The 14,798-nt window shown below is 38.5% G+C and overlaps 1 protein-coding gene across 1 annotated transcript in view; it reads left to right on the top strand.

Annotated features, from left to right (window-relative positions):
* Window positions 1–14,798, top strand: part of FAM169A (family with sequence similarity 169 member A) — a 35,157-nt gene that overhangs the window by 18,403 nt on the left and 1,956 nt on the right. Inside the window, exons 5-11 of the mRNA XM_058043592.1 lie at window positions 548–719; window positions 2,558–2,737; window positions 4,176–4,304; window positions 8,671–8,780; window positions 11,296–11,350; window positions 11,684–11,822; window positions 13,967–14,132. Of these exons, the coding sequence (XP_057899575.1) occupies window positions 548–719; window positions 2,558–2,737; window positions 4,176–4,304; window positions 8,671–8,780; window positions 11,296–11,350; window positions 11,684–11,822; window positions 13,967–14,132 (951 nt within the window). The remainder of the gene's footprint in view (window positions 1–547; window positions 720–2,557; window positions 2,738–4,175; window positions 4,305–8,670; window positions 8,781–11,295; window positions 11,351–11,683; window positions 11,823–13,966; window positions 14,133–14,798) is intronic.

Below are 14,798 nucleotides of genomic sequence, written 5' to 3'. Positions count from 1 at the left end.
CTTTTAATTAATCCTTTAATAAAAAGGATATTTAATTCCACAGAAACTGTTGTAACAAGTTTTTTCACGGCATCGTGTCCTCTGCCTGCCACTCTATCAGGAGTGATTGAGTGTGCCAAGTCCTGCCACACTGAGGCTCATCATTTCTCCTTTGTAAGACTTCAGTTACCTGTTAACCTGGGAGTTCTGAAGCTGGTGTACTGCTGTTGTGCTTGTTGAATGTTTAATGCAAGTGTAGGTTTGAGTTAGATCATAATATTCTCACTCCGCTGCCCTTCTCACAGATTTTACACATTGGATTGGGAGTGACATTGAAGACATGAAATATCCTCTGTGGTTGTGATTTGTATTTAACCTATAACTTGAAGTTAACCTATAACTTCTGAGCATCTTCTGCCTAATAACAAACCTCAGAGAGTCATCCTGCTTTAACACTTACAGCCTTCCCTTGAAATCTGTCGGCAGCTGTGTTAAATAAGGTCTCTCATGTATGGGTATTAACTAATCTGACCAATCTTCTGAAATGTTTTTTTTTGTGTGCCCATAGGTGAAGTCTGTTGGAGAGAGAGTTGTTCTCTATGTTCTAAATCGAATTATCTATCGAACCCAAGAAATGGAAGGATATGAGCTCCCATTTCTCTGTCATGATAGCAGCCATTATGCTAAGATCATGTGGAAAAAAGGAGAAGCTATTGGGTTCTATTCTGTTAAACCTACAGGTAGAACATTTGAGGGTTGTGGGATTTGGGAAGTAAAGGGGAGGAGATAGTTTGTTTGAAAAATATTGTATTAGTAGGCTTTATAAGCCTTTCAGGCCTAATTGAATTGGTGTTTTCCTGTACTCATAAGACATCAGATGGCTGTTAAAATCTCTAGCTGAAATAATTACATGCTTTAGCAGTATAAGCTTTTCATAATTACAAATTCTATTTAAAACTAAGAAACTTGATATACCCGACAGCATGTTTTCTTCTCTAGCATGATTATTTACACTTGGATTGGACTTGAGTTAGCAAAATGGAAGGCTTGAGTTAGCAAAAGGAAGGCTTTTCTTTCAAAAAATTTTCAAAATTTCACCCGTGTTTGAGTGTGTGTTGTATTCTCCAAATGAGTAGCCTATGTATGTGGAAAAGACCACTCTGTAAACAGACGTTTTGAGGAGTGGTGGAGCTCTTCAAGCATCCGAGAGGGTACTGAAGTAATATAACCTCTCTGCTCAAGTTTCTCTTGCTTGAAAAATGAAAATAATAATAGACTCACAGAATGTTTTTGGTGGGAATGGACCATTAAACACCATCTGGTTTCAACCCCCCCTGCCATGGGCAGAGACACCTTCCACTAGACCAGGACTCCATCCTGGAGCCTGGCATGAACATGGGGTGGGGCATTCACAACTTCACAGTTTGAACACAGTTTGAACATCCCCTTTCAGGGATGGGGCATTCATACCATCTTTGAGCAACCTGTCTCAGAGCCTCACCACCCTTGTAGTAAAATATTTCTTTCTACTACTCAATCTAAATCTACCCTCCTGTGGCTTAAGACCCTTTATCCTAATCACTACATGACCTTTCAAAAAGCCCTTCTGCAGCTCTCTTGTAGGCTCCTTTCACGTGCTGAAAGGCCACCATTAGGTCACCTCAGAGTCTTCTCCAGGCTGAACAGCCCCAGCTTTCCTTATGTGAGCAGTGCTCCAGCCCTCTGATTGTTTTCATGGCCCAAAAATAAGTATGTTCATGGGTCCTAAAAAATACAAGGTTGCGAAGACTATCTAAAGGGTTGTATAGACAATTTTGTTTCTCATTGCCATTGTTCACAGGTTCACTGAAGGGCCTGAAAACAGATTGGCTATTAATGGACTGTTTAATGCCATTATAATGCCATCCTTTTCTCACTGCTGAGTTCATAGCTACCCTTGGAATCCTTTGATACTGAAGTACCTGTGTGTTGTCACCATCTGTTCCATGTTTGTTTAATTTAGGATAATATATTGTTTACAGGAGAATTTCAGTGTAAAATGTCCTAGAATTATTTTGTGTCTTCATTTGAAAAATTGGAATCACTGTTTCAGTCTTTAAGCAAGAACTGAATTACTTTTCAAATTTGTACTGAGAAGTCATGTAATCAGCATAAAAGTATAGTTAAATAACTTTGTTTTCTCCTATTCCCTCCTCCATCTTTCAGCTCCATTTTTGCTAGTTTTCATATAGAACTCTATAGTGAGATTTCAAAGTGAGCCTTTCCTCTCTGTCTTGTCTATTCTTTTCTGGTGCTACAGACTTTTGCTGTTACATTATTGTATTGATGTATCTAGGAAACCTTATGAAGCTTGTTCAAAAAAGTTAATAAGTGACTATTAGAAATTACTTATTTTTAATAAAGTTATAAATTATTTTTAAAACTTTACTTACTTGTACTTACTATTATATAGTTTGGAATTTTTATAATTTATAAAAGTCTTTATTTAAATATGCTTAAATCCATGCTGCAGCCTGTCAGTCAGCATGCAGTTATGTCATCCATAGTGATGGATATTTTTTCTCTCTGTTTATTTCAGGAAGTGTTTGTACTTCTCTTCCTCATCAGAAGTATAAGTTGCCAGTGCTAGACACAATGTTTGTTAGAAAGAAACATCGTGGGAATTACTCTGGGTTAATCATGTTGGAAGACTTTGTGGATTCCTTTGCTGAAGAGTCTCTTGGCCTGCGATATCCACTGTCACCTTTCATGTATACAGGCAAGCTGTCTAATTTTTTCTCCTGATCTTATTTGTGATTTCTTTTCATGTCCAAATGAGTATTGTCATTCAACCTCCATATTTGTGGCCTTATCCTCAGGTTCTTGATTAAATTTTCTGCACTTTGGTGGAGGCTAAAAATCCTGATTTGTGTAAGATGAAGTAGTTTCTGATTCAATTTTTTTATCCTCTATGTAAAAGTGAATTATTTGAACTCTGTTGGCTTTCTGCTGCTGTGAAGTTTACCACTGTCCCATTTCCCCCATCAAGCCTGTGGCATGGGCAGAGGTGTTTCTTTGTGGGATCTATTGTCTATCTGCCTTGTATCACCATTTTCTTGCTCACACCTAAACCTCACGAGGTTGTTTAATTGATGTGTTCTCTGAACTTCTGGTGAAGAGGACATACTAGGCTCTGCTTTCACTTGTGTATCAGAAGGGACAGTTCTAAAACACAAGGAAAACACATATGTATGGTTCTTCCATTAGCAACCTAAGAGAACTATGTCATGCAGGAAATTACATGGAAACTATGTTCTTGGGACTGTGTTCAGACAAGAGGCACCTTTCTTTTGCCCTGTTTCTCAAGGCATGCTCCTTCTTAGGCCATTTACCAGTATTCCTTCTATGAACATTTTTGTCTGGCCTTCTTAACCGCTAGAAATTTTCTGCTGTTTGAAGCACCACAGTCTGTCACTGGATCTGATAAGACCTAGTTGTTAGGCTTCAATGAGAAAAATTACTTGAGCAGAACTTAATGACTAATTCATTTTTGTAGTCAAGAAATGACACAGTGGGGGTCTTGTGCTCTGTAATTGTGTATCATATTGAACCCGGTGAAAAATGGTAGCTTTTCCTAGCAAAGACCAAAGAATAGTGTCAAAGCATGCATGCCTCTTCCCTTGTATGTTTGATACAGGTATAGAGAGAAAAAAGACGGAAGGACAGCAGTGCAGAAAATGTTCTGGAAGTGAACAGTGATTAACCACTCAATGCTAACATATTAACACTCCCAGGGAGTGCTTGTCACAGATGCCTAGAGAGTGTGAGGGGACAAAAAACACTTGATTACATCCTCTGCTTAAGAACCCTTCTGTCCTGGTTTGGTTTTGTAGTTGGCAGGAACAGTAACTAGTGAGGTTTCAAAAATCTCAAGTGGGTACTAGGAAAAGAAGAAAATCCTATTCATCTTTGTTTGCAGATTAAGATAATAATGGAAAGTATTTAAACTTATATTCAGAAAGGGTTAATTAGGAGAGATGTGTAGGGTAAAGCAGAGTTTATTTCAGACTTGACTGTTTTGTTAAACAGTTCTTTCTATTGTTGTTTGTGTATGATGGTAGATTGCAAAATAATTTTATTTCAGATGAACTTTAAATCTGAGATATAGCTGAGTATACGGTAGCTATAATACAGTGTTTTTTCTTGTGTTTGCTCAGCTTGTAGGCAGTACCTTGAGAAGTACCCTGAGGATACAAACCTTCTGTGGCAAGTGGAGGGAGGAGGAGATTGGTTCCAGAAAAAGTCTATTATGTCTATAATGCAAAAGGAAGGTCTCAAAATTGCAGGTATGGATGCTTTGTTTTGTTGTTTTCTGACACTATGTAAAAGTTGAACAAATACTTTACAAGAGTGATTTCTGTGAACACTGTGTAGAAACTAGCAGAAAGATTTCTATTTGTCCTGGGACCGTTGAGATCATATTTGGAATGGTGTCGTATTTTAACCCCAGCTGGAAGCTAAGTACCATGCAGATGCTTCTTCACCCTCTCCTCCCCCAGTAGGATGGGAAGGAGAGTCTGGGAAAAAAAAAAGTAAAACCTCTGGGTTGAGATAAGAACAGTTTAAGAATTTAAATAAGATAAAATATAATAATGGAAAGGGAGACAAAACCAGATAAATAAAACTGAAGAGAGAAAAGTGTGGCACAGGGCAATTGCTCACTACCTGCTGACAGATGCTGAGGCAGTCACCAAGCAGCCCTTTCTAGCCAAGTGTCCCCTGTTTATGTACTGACCGTGATGTTCTGTGGTGTGGAATATCCCTGTGGCCACTTCAGGTCAGCTGTTCTAGCTATGCTCCCTCCTATCTTCTTGTGCACCTGTTCACTGGCAAAGCATGGGAAACCGAAAAGTCCTTCAGAAAGGTTAAACACCACTCAGCAGCTATGAAAACAGTGTGGCATCATTATTCTTGTACTGAATTCACAATGCAGCACTGTGTCAGCTACTAGGAACAGTAATAATTCTATCCCTTCTGAAAGTGGGATGATATCCACTCCTTATTTGCTGTATCTTTTATGTCATACCCAGGTTCTGTTCTTTGCAGTTACCAGTTACTCTGACGCTGTTACCTTTCCTGTCTTCTGATATATACACATGCAGCATGCACGTGTATCATTGCCTATGGGCCATCTCTCTAAAATGAGTTCCTTTAGTCCATTTCTTTGAGTTCTATCTGTTGTAACAGTTTACCAGGGCAGAAAAGATTTTGCATCAAGTTGGATTGTTGCATGCTGGAGCCAGTTCTGCTTCTGTCACCACTGCACTTGTTTGCCTTTGCAAAGTTAATTCTTCATTGGTCTGGGTGATTTTTACTGTAATACCCTTGATATGTCAATTGAATGGGAATCAGGTTCTGATTCCCAAATTCAGAATGGTGAAAACAGGTGCTGTGAGGTACCCAGTTGAGTGATAGGTGTATAACCATGACAGAGACAGTATGAAGTGTTATATGGCAATTAGCATCATGCAATTTAATTTATTGGCTACTCACACCCAAAATCAAATCCCCATAAGGAATGCAAGGGACTTCCCCATCTTCCTGTATTACCTGCTAAGTGGAGCCAAGTGCTTGAGCAAACTCAGTTCCACAAATTGTTTTGTCTTTTCCTGAAGCAGGAATAACCCAGACTATTTCCCTCAGCACACCACAGGAAATTTCTCTTTCTACAATGTGTAAAAGTTTGGACTGTGATGTGTCAGACTGACTGTCAGATTCCCCAGTGTTTACTTAACAGGTGGCTTCTGCTAAATGTGTGTCCCAATGTTTGAAGGTCCTGCCACCCACTGTTCCAGGATAAATGGATTATTGTATCATTTCATTTTTCTGGAGGGTGGTACATGACAGAGAATGTGATATCCCCAGTCAATGCCATGGTCTTTGGCCCAGTTGTCTATGATGTTGTTTAGAAAATTAGTTGCATTACCTCATTCTGGAATTTCTGTCATCTTTTTAAAGTTTCCTTCTTAAGGCCCACTGTTCCTGGTGGTGGCATGGGGTTCAGGCTATGTTTTCTCCTCTCTAAGTGTTGCTTCCACCATTATAAGGACATGACATTTTTCCCTGGATTCTTGAGGGAGTGTGATGTAGTCTATGTGCCCAGTCTCCCCATATTTCTATTTCAGTTGTCATTCTCCATACTAGAGAGGTTTTAACCACTTGGCTTCTTTAATTACATGTTTCACATTTATGAATAATCTGTGCAATTGTGTCCATGGTCGAGTCCACCCCTGGATCATGTGTCCACCTATAATTTGCATCTCATCCTTGATTATCTGAGGTGTCATAGGTGTGCACCAAGCTAGAAATAATTTTCCCTTTTATTGACAATTCTGATCCACCTGAGTTGCTTCAGTCTTAGCAGCCTGATGCACTTTCTGGTTGTTCAGATGTTCCTCTGTGGCTCATTTCTTGGGTGTATCAGTTGCTACAAGAGGTACTTTCACAACCAAGTTCTCCACCTAGACAGAATTATCTTGTCACAATGTGGCAGCTCAGATGGCTTTACCTTTTTGCTGCCATCACTGCAACCACCCCACAGGGCATTTGCCACTACACAAGTCAGTATAGAACTAAAATATTGGTCATTTTTCTTATTCAGCAATGTCTAAAGCCAGCTGGATGGCCTTCACCTCTGCAAACTCACTTGATTCACCTTCTCCTTCAGCATTTGTTGTAGGAGACTTGATCTCTGATCCTTTCCTACAATGTGGCAGAACAATCAGTAAATAAGGCATATTTCTTCTCATTTTATGGTAATTTATTACACAGCGAGTCCTTCTCAGTATGGGTCACCTCCTCTAGTGGTATTCAGAAATCTTTTCAGGCCAGTCCTTGATCACTTTCAAGATTCCTGGACAATCTAGTTGGTGCAGTATTTCTGCTGGTGCACCGTTGTGGTAGTGACTGGCACCTGTTATTCTTCAAGAGCCCCACAAATGAAGGGTCCTCTGAGAGAAAAAGCCAGGCAGACAGATGCTTAATTTCCCGTCTACAAGGCAGCTGTAGTGAAAGCCCAATGCTACCCTTTTGGGTCCATGAAATGTCCTCTTTTGAAATGGTCTTTGCCAAAGGTGCACAGAGTCTCTGGGACAGTCACAGTGACATGCTTTTGCCAGTCAGGCTAGTTTCAGCCTCCATTATAGTCAGCTGTTGGGACCTCCCTGTCACTCCAGAACTACATTGGGTTATTGTCCTCTCTAGCAGAATGGCATTATGGCACACTGTGCACTAATGTCTATTAGACCATTATACTCTTGTGGGTTTGACATTCTAGGCTACTGAATCCTCACATTCCTGTGAACTGAACTGATCATCATCTCCCACTGAAAAGAGGCAGGGCCCTCTAGTACTGAACATAGAATTCTCCACCCACTTTTTGTGAACAAGGATTAGAATTCTTTACCATAGATTCAGGGTAAGATTAGCCATTCCTTTCTGTCTGGGAAGTTGCGTGCTAGAGACTGGAGCAACAATTTTCCTGGAAGAATTCACATTTGTGACTGTTTTTCCTTACAGTTCATGCCTCTAGGGTGGAGGTGGATTTCCCATATAATTTTTACATATCCTTTCTGTGGTCCCACAGAATTTTAAAAGCCATGGTGTGTACCCTTTATCCTCTTTTTTGAGCAAAAGAATGCTCTCTTAATAGCTGAGATACTTGTCTATACAGGTGCGGAGTAGAACCTTCTTTTTGTTGCTGTAACTCCTGGACCTGTTTTTCATACCTTTTGAACAGATTTTTTCACAACTGAGAGGCAAGACCATAGCTAGGAAGAGAGACTTTCTTTGTATTCCCAGAATTAGCAAACCACTTAATCCACTGCAGATATTCCTTCATCTCTCTAGGTCATGAATGCCAATGAATTGAGATGATGGTGTGCTACATATACAAATATCTACCATGTGGGTTATGTGCATTGGGCTTTGTCTAAATCTGTGTGTGACTGCACATTCTTTGGCTCATAACAAATCATCCCTAGCACAGCTAGCTCCCTCAGGTACTAGACATCTCTCTGTCCGTGGTGTCCACTTGCCTGGCTGATATGGAATGTCTTCCTTGAAGGCCTTTCCTTCACACTTGACAAGCAACTAAGTGCCATATATCTGCTTGTTCCCCCCTTCGTGGGGTGGGGAGGAGAATCTGAAAAAAATGCAAAACCACTGTATTGAGACAAGAACAGTTTAATAATTGAAATAAAATTAAACAGAAGCATAATGTAACAATAATCATAATGAGAAGGGAGACAACAAAATGAGAAAAATGAAACACGAGAGAGAGAACTGATACACAATGCAGTTGCAGTGATGTTTATGTACTGGGATTAACAATGTGGTATGGAATATTTCTTTTGTCGGTTGTCCTGGCTGTGTCTTGTTCCCAGCTTCTTGTGCAACTGCTCACTCAGCATAAGAAAGTGAAAAGTCCTTGAATTAGAGTAACCCTTATTTAGCACAACTAAAACATCAGTGTGTTATCTTACTCTAAATTCAAGACAGAGCACTGTATAAGCTATTAGGAAGAAAAGTAACTCTATCCCATGATAGAAAAGTAACTCTATCCATGTACAATGTCCTGAAAGCAGGACAAACAGTTGTTATATAAAGGTACTAATTTTCTCTTGTGCTGTTTACTCTTTAAAATCTTCACAGCAGGGATCTCAAAGACGGCAAATAAGAGTTTGCAAGCAGAGGACAATTCTTGTCAGTCTGCAGTATCTGAATCAGTTGGAACCGGGACTGAGGTAGAAACACAACTAAGTGTAGGTACACAGTCTGTTACCTCTTTTTTTTAGTGAGTTGTTATTGGAAAAACAGTTATGAGAAATTATTTTTGCTTACGTTTGCTTACTTGTTACTTTCTGTGTGGCTTCCCAGTGATGTAATGCTAATGTCTAAGATGGGTTGGTGGTTTTGTGTTTTGGATTTGTTTTGTTTGTTTTTTGCTTTGTTTGGTTTTGGTTGGGTTCTTGGTTTTTGCTTTTTTGTTGGTGTTTTTTGTGGACAGGTGGGGTTTCCCCATGCATGTAGAGTCTGTGCCGCAGCTGTCAGGGTCTGCAATTTGAGCCTTTTACCAGCAGATTACATAAAGGAGAGTATTTCAACTATCTCTGAGATTGAACTGTTTAGAGAGTTTTTAGAGGTACATGTCCATGTCACAGTTCAGTACAATGGCTGATGTTAAGTTTGCATGAAGAGTTAAACATTGTCTGTACAAAAAGATTGCAGCTTTCTTTGTATGTATTTTATGCAGCAACCAGATTACAGCTGCTCGTGGACATGTGCTTATGAATATGTTTGGGTCATTAAATATTATGAAGCTCTTCCTTTATTTCATTTGTATTCTGAATGCACACAGAATCTGCTTGACAATAATTCATAGCTCCAAATACCATGAGCACGGACTCGCATGCTTTAAGAAATGTCTGTGTTACTGACAGGCTTTCATAGAAGTCACTGCTTTAATTAAAAATGGGAAATAATGGCTAAATCAATACTCTCAGATACTAACGTTTAAACTTTAGATTTGGAATTTAAGTCAAGTTTTCCAAATTGAGACATTAGTATTTCCCAAAGCAAAATTAACAGGAAAAATAGTGATGTTTTAAATCTCTCAATGACAGGAAGCAATAACTCTTAGTTGCCTTTCATTTGTAATAGAGTCTGTAGTCTCATCTCTGTGTTTTAGATAGATTCCAGTTATGATGATATCAGCAAAATTATCTAAAAACTTACATGTTTTGGTTATAGAGCTATATGGATATACCCGGGAAAAATAGAAGAGTGACAGTAGTTCTTTTGATCTTTGTTGCTGTGAGTTAAGAAGTCAAGCCCTGCCTCTTGCCCTTTTCCAGAGGAAAAGACAGTAGATACCAAAGTGCTCCAGCTCCTCATAGCTTGGTAAAACTGCTGGCAGCTCTAAAATTGGCATCTGCAGTATCTATAAGCAGTTCTGCAACAGTTTGAAAATTGTTGGACCACCTAAGAAAGTAAAATACCCCGCCTTCCCCAAAACCATGAAAAAACCATCTCCCAACTTTAATTTTCACCTTTCCATTTGTGCTCCCCATTTTGTGCATTTTGATTCTAGAAGAATTTGTTGTTAGTTTACAAATTTTAATGTATTTAGTACTCACTTGACACTACTTGTCTTCGTTTGAAAAGACAGGTGTCTGCTAAGGAAGGCAGGAGCCTCCCTTGAACTGGAAACTGTAAACCCCCTCCCTCTCAATTGTTATAAATTTAAAATTAAGGGGCTCTCAGGCAAAGATATGGGAGCAGGAATAACAGTTCTCTATTGGTTTGTGGAAGAGATAAACTTCCCACTTAACAGAAGATAACTGCCACACCTCTCACTGATGGCAAATAGAATACACATTGTTTTGCAATCTAGGACACTACTTCAAATAGCGGAATGTAGACATGGACACTTTTTGCCAGCCTTCTTCCACAATATTGGAAGTGAGACTAGAAAAGTGGACCAGGATGCTGGTAATTGCTGTTCCAGATTATTACTAGCAGCTAAGAAAAAACAATGTACATAATTTTATTTTAATGTGTCCAGCTTGTACTCACTTTACTGTATCAAGTGCTGAATCCTCAGCTAACTTGCAGAAAAAAAATGAGGTATTTAAGGGCTGGTGTGGAGAAACAGGATACAAAAAAAGCTCTTGGGAGAGGGAGCTATGCAGCTTCCCTCTGAGGGAGTGCTGACTGTGCATGTAAGCTGCGTTACTGATGAATCACCAAGCTCGGGCTTTTCTTATTTTCTACATGGGCTGCCATATTCTGTTGGGTGTCATGATAAAAATAAAACTATAGAATAGCATAGAAGTATAAAAATAAGACTTTGCAAATAAATTTTGCCAACCACTACAGTGAAGTCCCTTGGGTTTATACAGAAAGGGGAAACAAACAGAAAGAGACTCCTATAATTGAATTGTGTGGGCACTTATAACAAGTAGAACTGTTAGGAAAAAATCTTGGTAGTGTTGTTGACAGGTCGCTTTGAAATCGTATCTTCTACATTGAGGCCAGAAGTAAAACACAGAAAAACTAGTCATCCATGACATAAAGATAAGTTTTAAAAAAGATAAAATTTGCTGAGATGAGACAGAAGACTTACTTAGCTACAAATTAAGAATTATTTCAGCAGCTGTTTTATAGAATCATTACTATGAGTGCTTTAGAAAGGTGCAACCATAGGTAGGATGATGAAGGTATTTTAATAAATTCAGAAAATTTTAGAATAACATTAGCTTTGCTTTTGTTCCACAGGCTGACTCTCAAAAAGGTGAAGAATCAACAGATGTTCATGCAAGCACATCTGAAGGTAAAAACTTTGATTATCAGTATTGCAGTTACTCTAGATAGATAGTTTTGCAGGGTGTTTCACAGCTTTTCATTTTACTTCATTCATCTGTAAAATGGATATAAAAACATGCTTTCCTCCAAGGTGCTGAGATTCAACTCCTATACCTTTTAGAGGAATTCAAATAAAATTATGAGTCTTGGTAAAGATACTATTCAGATAAAAAGTACCACAATGAAATGCTGTTTAAGTGGCACTCAATTTCTTTCATGAACTATTTTGGGTGGGGAGGTCATATGTAGATCTTAGTCTGAATTTGTTCGCTTAAATTTTTTTTTGTGTTGTTCTCCTAAGACCCTAATGCAACTCATGCTCCCTTCTGGATACGATGCAGTCCTTTAAAACGTCAGAGGCTAAATAGAAGTAGACAGCAACCTGGACTTGAAACTTCCCAACGAGATGAGGGAAATGCTCTTCGAATGTCCAAAAGCAGGTACCAGGAGCCCATTTTTACTGATTTCTTATTTTGTTGCTTGGGCAGCCATGAACTACATTAGTGTCACAGGATGTGCAACTGGTATTTCTTCTCCTTTCTCCCTACTTTACTTGCTTGATTTTAAGATTACTAAAAGTAAAGTCTAACGCAAGATGGGAAGTTAGAAAAGTGAGACACCATTTAAAGAGTGATTGCATCAAAATGTAGTACCTGTGAAAGCTCAGTAGATACTAGAAATAATAGGAAAAGAGTGAAGGCTGAGAATGTCCTTTTGTAACTGAATCTGTACAATAGTAAAAATATTTGTATTTGCAGCACAGTTTCTTGAGATAATATATCTGGACTTACATCCATAATACTCTGTGTGGTCTTTGAGGAAGTATCCCTTCCCCACTTCTTGTTACAGTCTTGTTTCTTCTTTATTGCAGTAAAATATGGTCTGACTGTTCAGCTGAGGAGCTGGTTACTGCTTGTCAGCTAATAACAAGTGTTATAGGAGGCCATGTCTTCAAAGGAAAGCCCTTTGCTCAGACAATATTTTAAACCATCATATCTGATCTAGCATCCTGAAAAGAACCCAAAACCATTTCCAGTTTAAATGATGTTAGCCTGTGTAACAATCATCAGATGTAGATGTGAAGAGTAGTGTAACTTGTGTGCCTTAACAGTTCTTACAGAACAGGGCTTGGAGTAATAATTTGTACTGGCTTTCCATTCAGAATATCTATTTTAAGTAATAAGTAGCCCCTTCCTCCCTCATAGACACACTGTGCCCACCCCACCCTGCTCCATGTGTATGTCTTCCTCTCATTCTCTTCCAAAGAAATCCTCTTCAACCCCTTAAAGCCTCTTCAGACCAACTTGATTATCTTATAGGATAACTTGGTTATCTTATAGGAAATCACTCAAGCTTGTGACATGAGGCTTCTTTAAACAGAATTTGTTGTGGGGGTTTTCTTTGTGTGGCTGAGGCCTTGCACTAGGCAGTGGCTAATTTTTGTTTAAATTGCTCTCTGAAATTACAGATATTTTATTGCTGTGCTGCACTGTGAGTGCACTGCCCTAAGCTGGTTCAAATAGGTCAAGCAACACATTTGATGCTGCCACAGCTTAAGAAATGCTGTTACTACTAATAATTGGCTAATTTGTATGTGAGAGGACTAACCTGATATGATTGGTTAGTAAACTAACCTAATTTGAATGTCAAATTTTGGGCCTTGCAAAATTAAGGCAATGAGATAGCAGCAAAGTGTTGCTGTTACACAAGATGTGTTACATGGTATTTTTAAGCAGAGCTAAGAGGAACACTAAAATGAAGGCACCAGAACAGTGTGTGAGCTTGGTACTTTCCATGTACACCAACAAATTATTCAGGGTCTTCTGTTGTGCACTTTCCTATTGAGTCCTACTTTCATCTCAAGACTGGCATGTAGGATAAAACCCTCCAGTACTGCCTTTACTATGAGATCACAAAGTAGACTCCTGTGAATCTATTACATGCACTTTTTTCTTTGCTTGTATGTAATAATTTCAGTTCATCTAAACTTTATCATCTTGAAAATAAGAACTGAATATTTGAGTTACTGTTACTACCCTGCAGTAGTGGCAGTGCACCAGCACTTCATCTTTAGATATTTGCTAATGTAACCTCTAGCTGATGGTAACTTATTAATTCATGATGTGTTTATTGCCTTGAGTTACTTTCCAGTCATGGTCTTTGCAATATCTGTATTTTCAGTGATTGTACAAATACAGTTGTTTTCATAATTCCATTATTTGAAACTGTTTCTACAGTAGGGATGAGGGGAAAAAGAAGTTGCTGCTTTTCTTAACCCTTTGTAGCTTTCAAATATGTAATACATCACTACTTTCTAAATTTAAAATAACAAACTTAGAGAAATTTCAGATTTCTTTCCCATAAAATGGAAGTGAGACAGATATAAATTCATAATTGCCAAAGTAGTTTTCCTAGTTACTATTTTTTTCCTAGTGAGGAGTTAGCCATTTTTAGATGCATTTAGTTTTCTAGATTTGTATTTCCTATGGCAAGCGTGTACTACATAATTGGTCATGAAAGAATTTCCCTGCTGAGATCACCAAAATCATGTATTTATCTAAAATATATATCTTAATACCTACAGGCCACCACTTCTTTCCCCCATATCTGAAAGCCCTGAAGACTTAGTAGAAGTGCCTAAGGTGGATACTGTTGAGAAGGATAAGGAAATAATTGTTGAAAATGAGGACCAGTCTGTATTAGAAGTGGAAATGCATGTATCACCCTCTGAGAAACAAAGTGAGATGGAGGTGAGCTGGATGGGATAGCAATAGCAGATGGGTTTGGAATACAGCAACAGTTTCTGTTAAATGTGGTCCTTGCTACCTTGCTCCATGTGATTCTCAGCTCTTTGGTTTTTTGCACCAGTGCTTCATTAAGAGGTGTATCTGAGAAGTTAAGGCTAGTACAGAATTAGTTTCAGAGAATATTTCACTGTACGTATTTTGAGCAATAAAGTTTATAGGATCTTCAGTAAGATGAATTTCTAGTTTGTCTACCATCCTAATTTTCTTCATTGATTTCTCCTAATAAAAAATTCCAGAGAATTGGGATAAGATCAAGATCTGATCCAGTATCTCTAATCTTAAAAAAAATGTTTTTTTCAAGACATCAGTACCTGGTATGCTTCAGTGACTTCTATTGGTTCTTTTTACTTCTCTACTTAAAAATTGCCTGGTGGATTTAAACATCAACTTTAAATCCAGCTTTTAGCTTCATCTTCATGCTAATAACTTGAATTTAAATTTCTGAATATTCTTTATGCCTAGCAGTGCCTCAGGGTTTTTTGTTCTTACTGATGGAAGAGAAAGTGGACTTTATGTATGTTAGTTTCAAGGAATGATTGCAGGAGGCATGAGAGGTGCACTGAAAACTTCTTGTCCTGGCTCCTAACTGTAGGCTGTGGTCATATATTT

Source organism: Melospiza georgiana, chromosome Z (assembly GCF_028018845.1).
Source record: "Melospiza georgiana isolate bMelGeo1 chromosome Z, bMelGeo1.pri, whole genome shotgun sequence".
Taxonomy (NCBI): Eukaryota; Metazoa; Chordata; class Aves; order Passeriformes; family Passerellidae; genus Melospiza; species Melospiza georgiana.
Note: the sequence above shows the minus strand (reverse complement) of the source record. Positions and strands in the feature narration are given on the sequence as shown.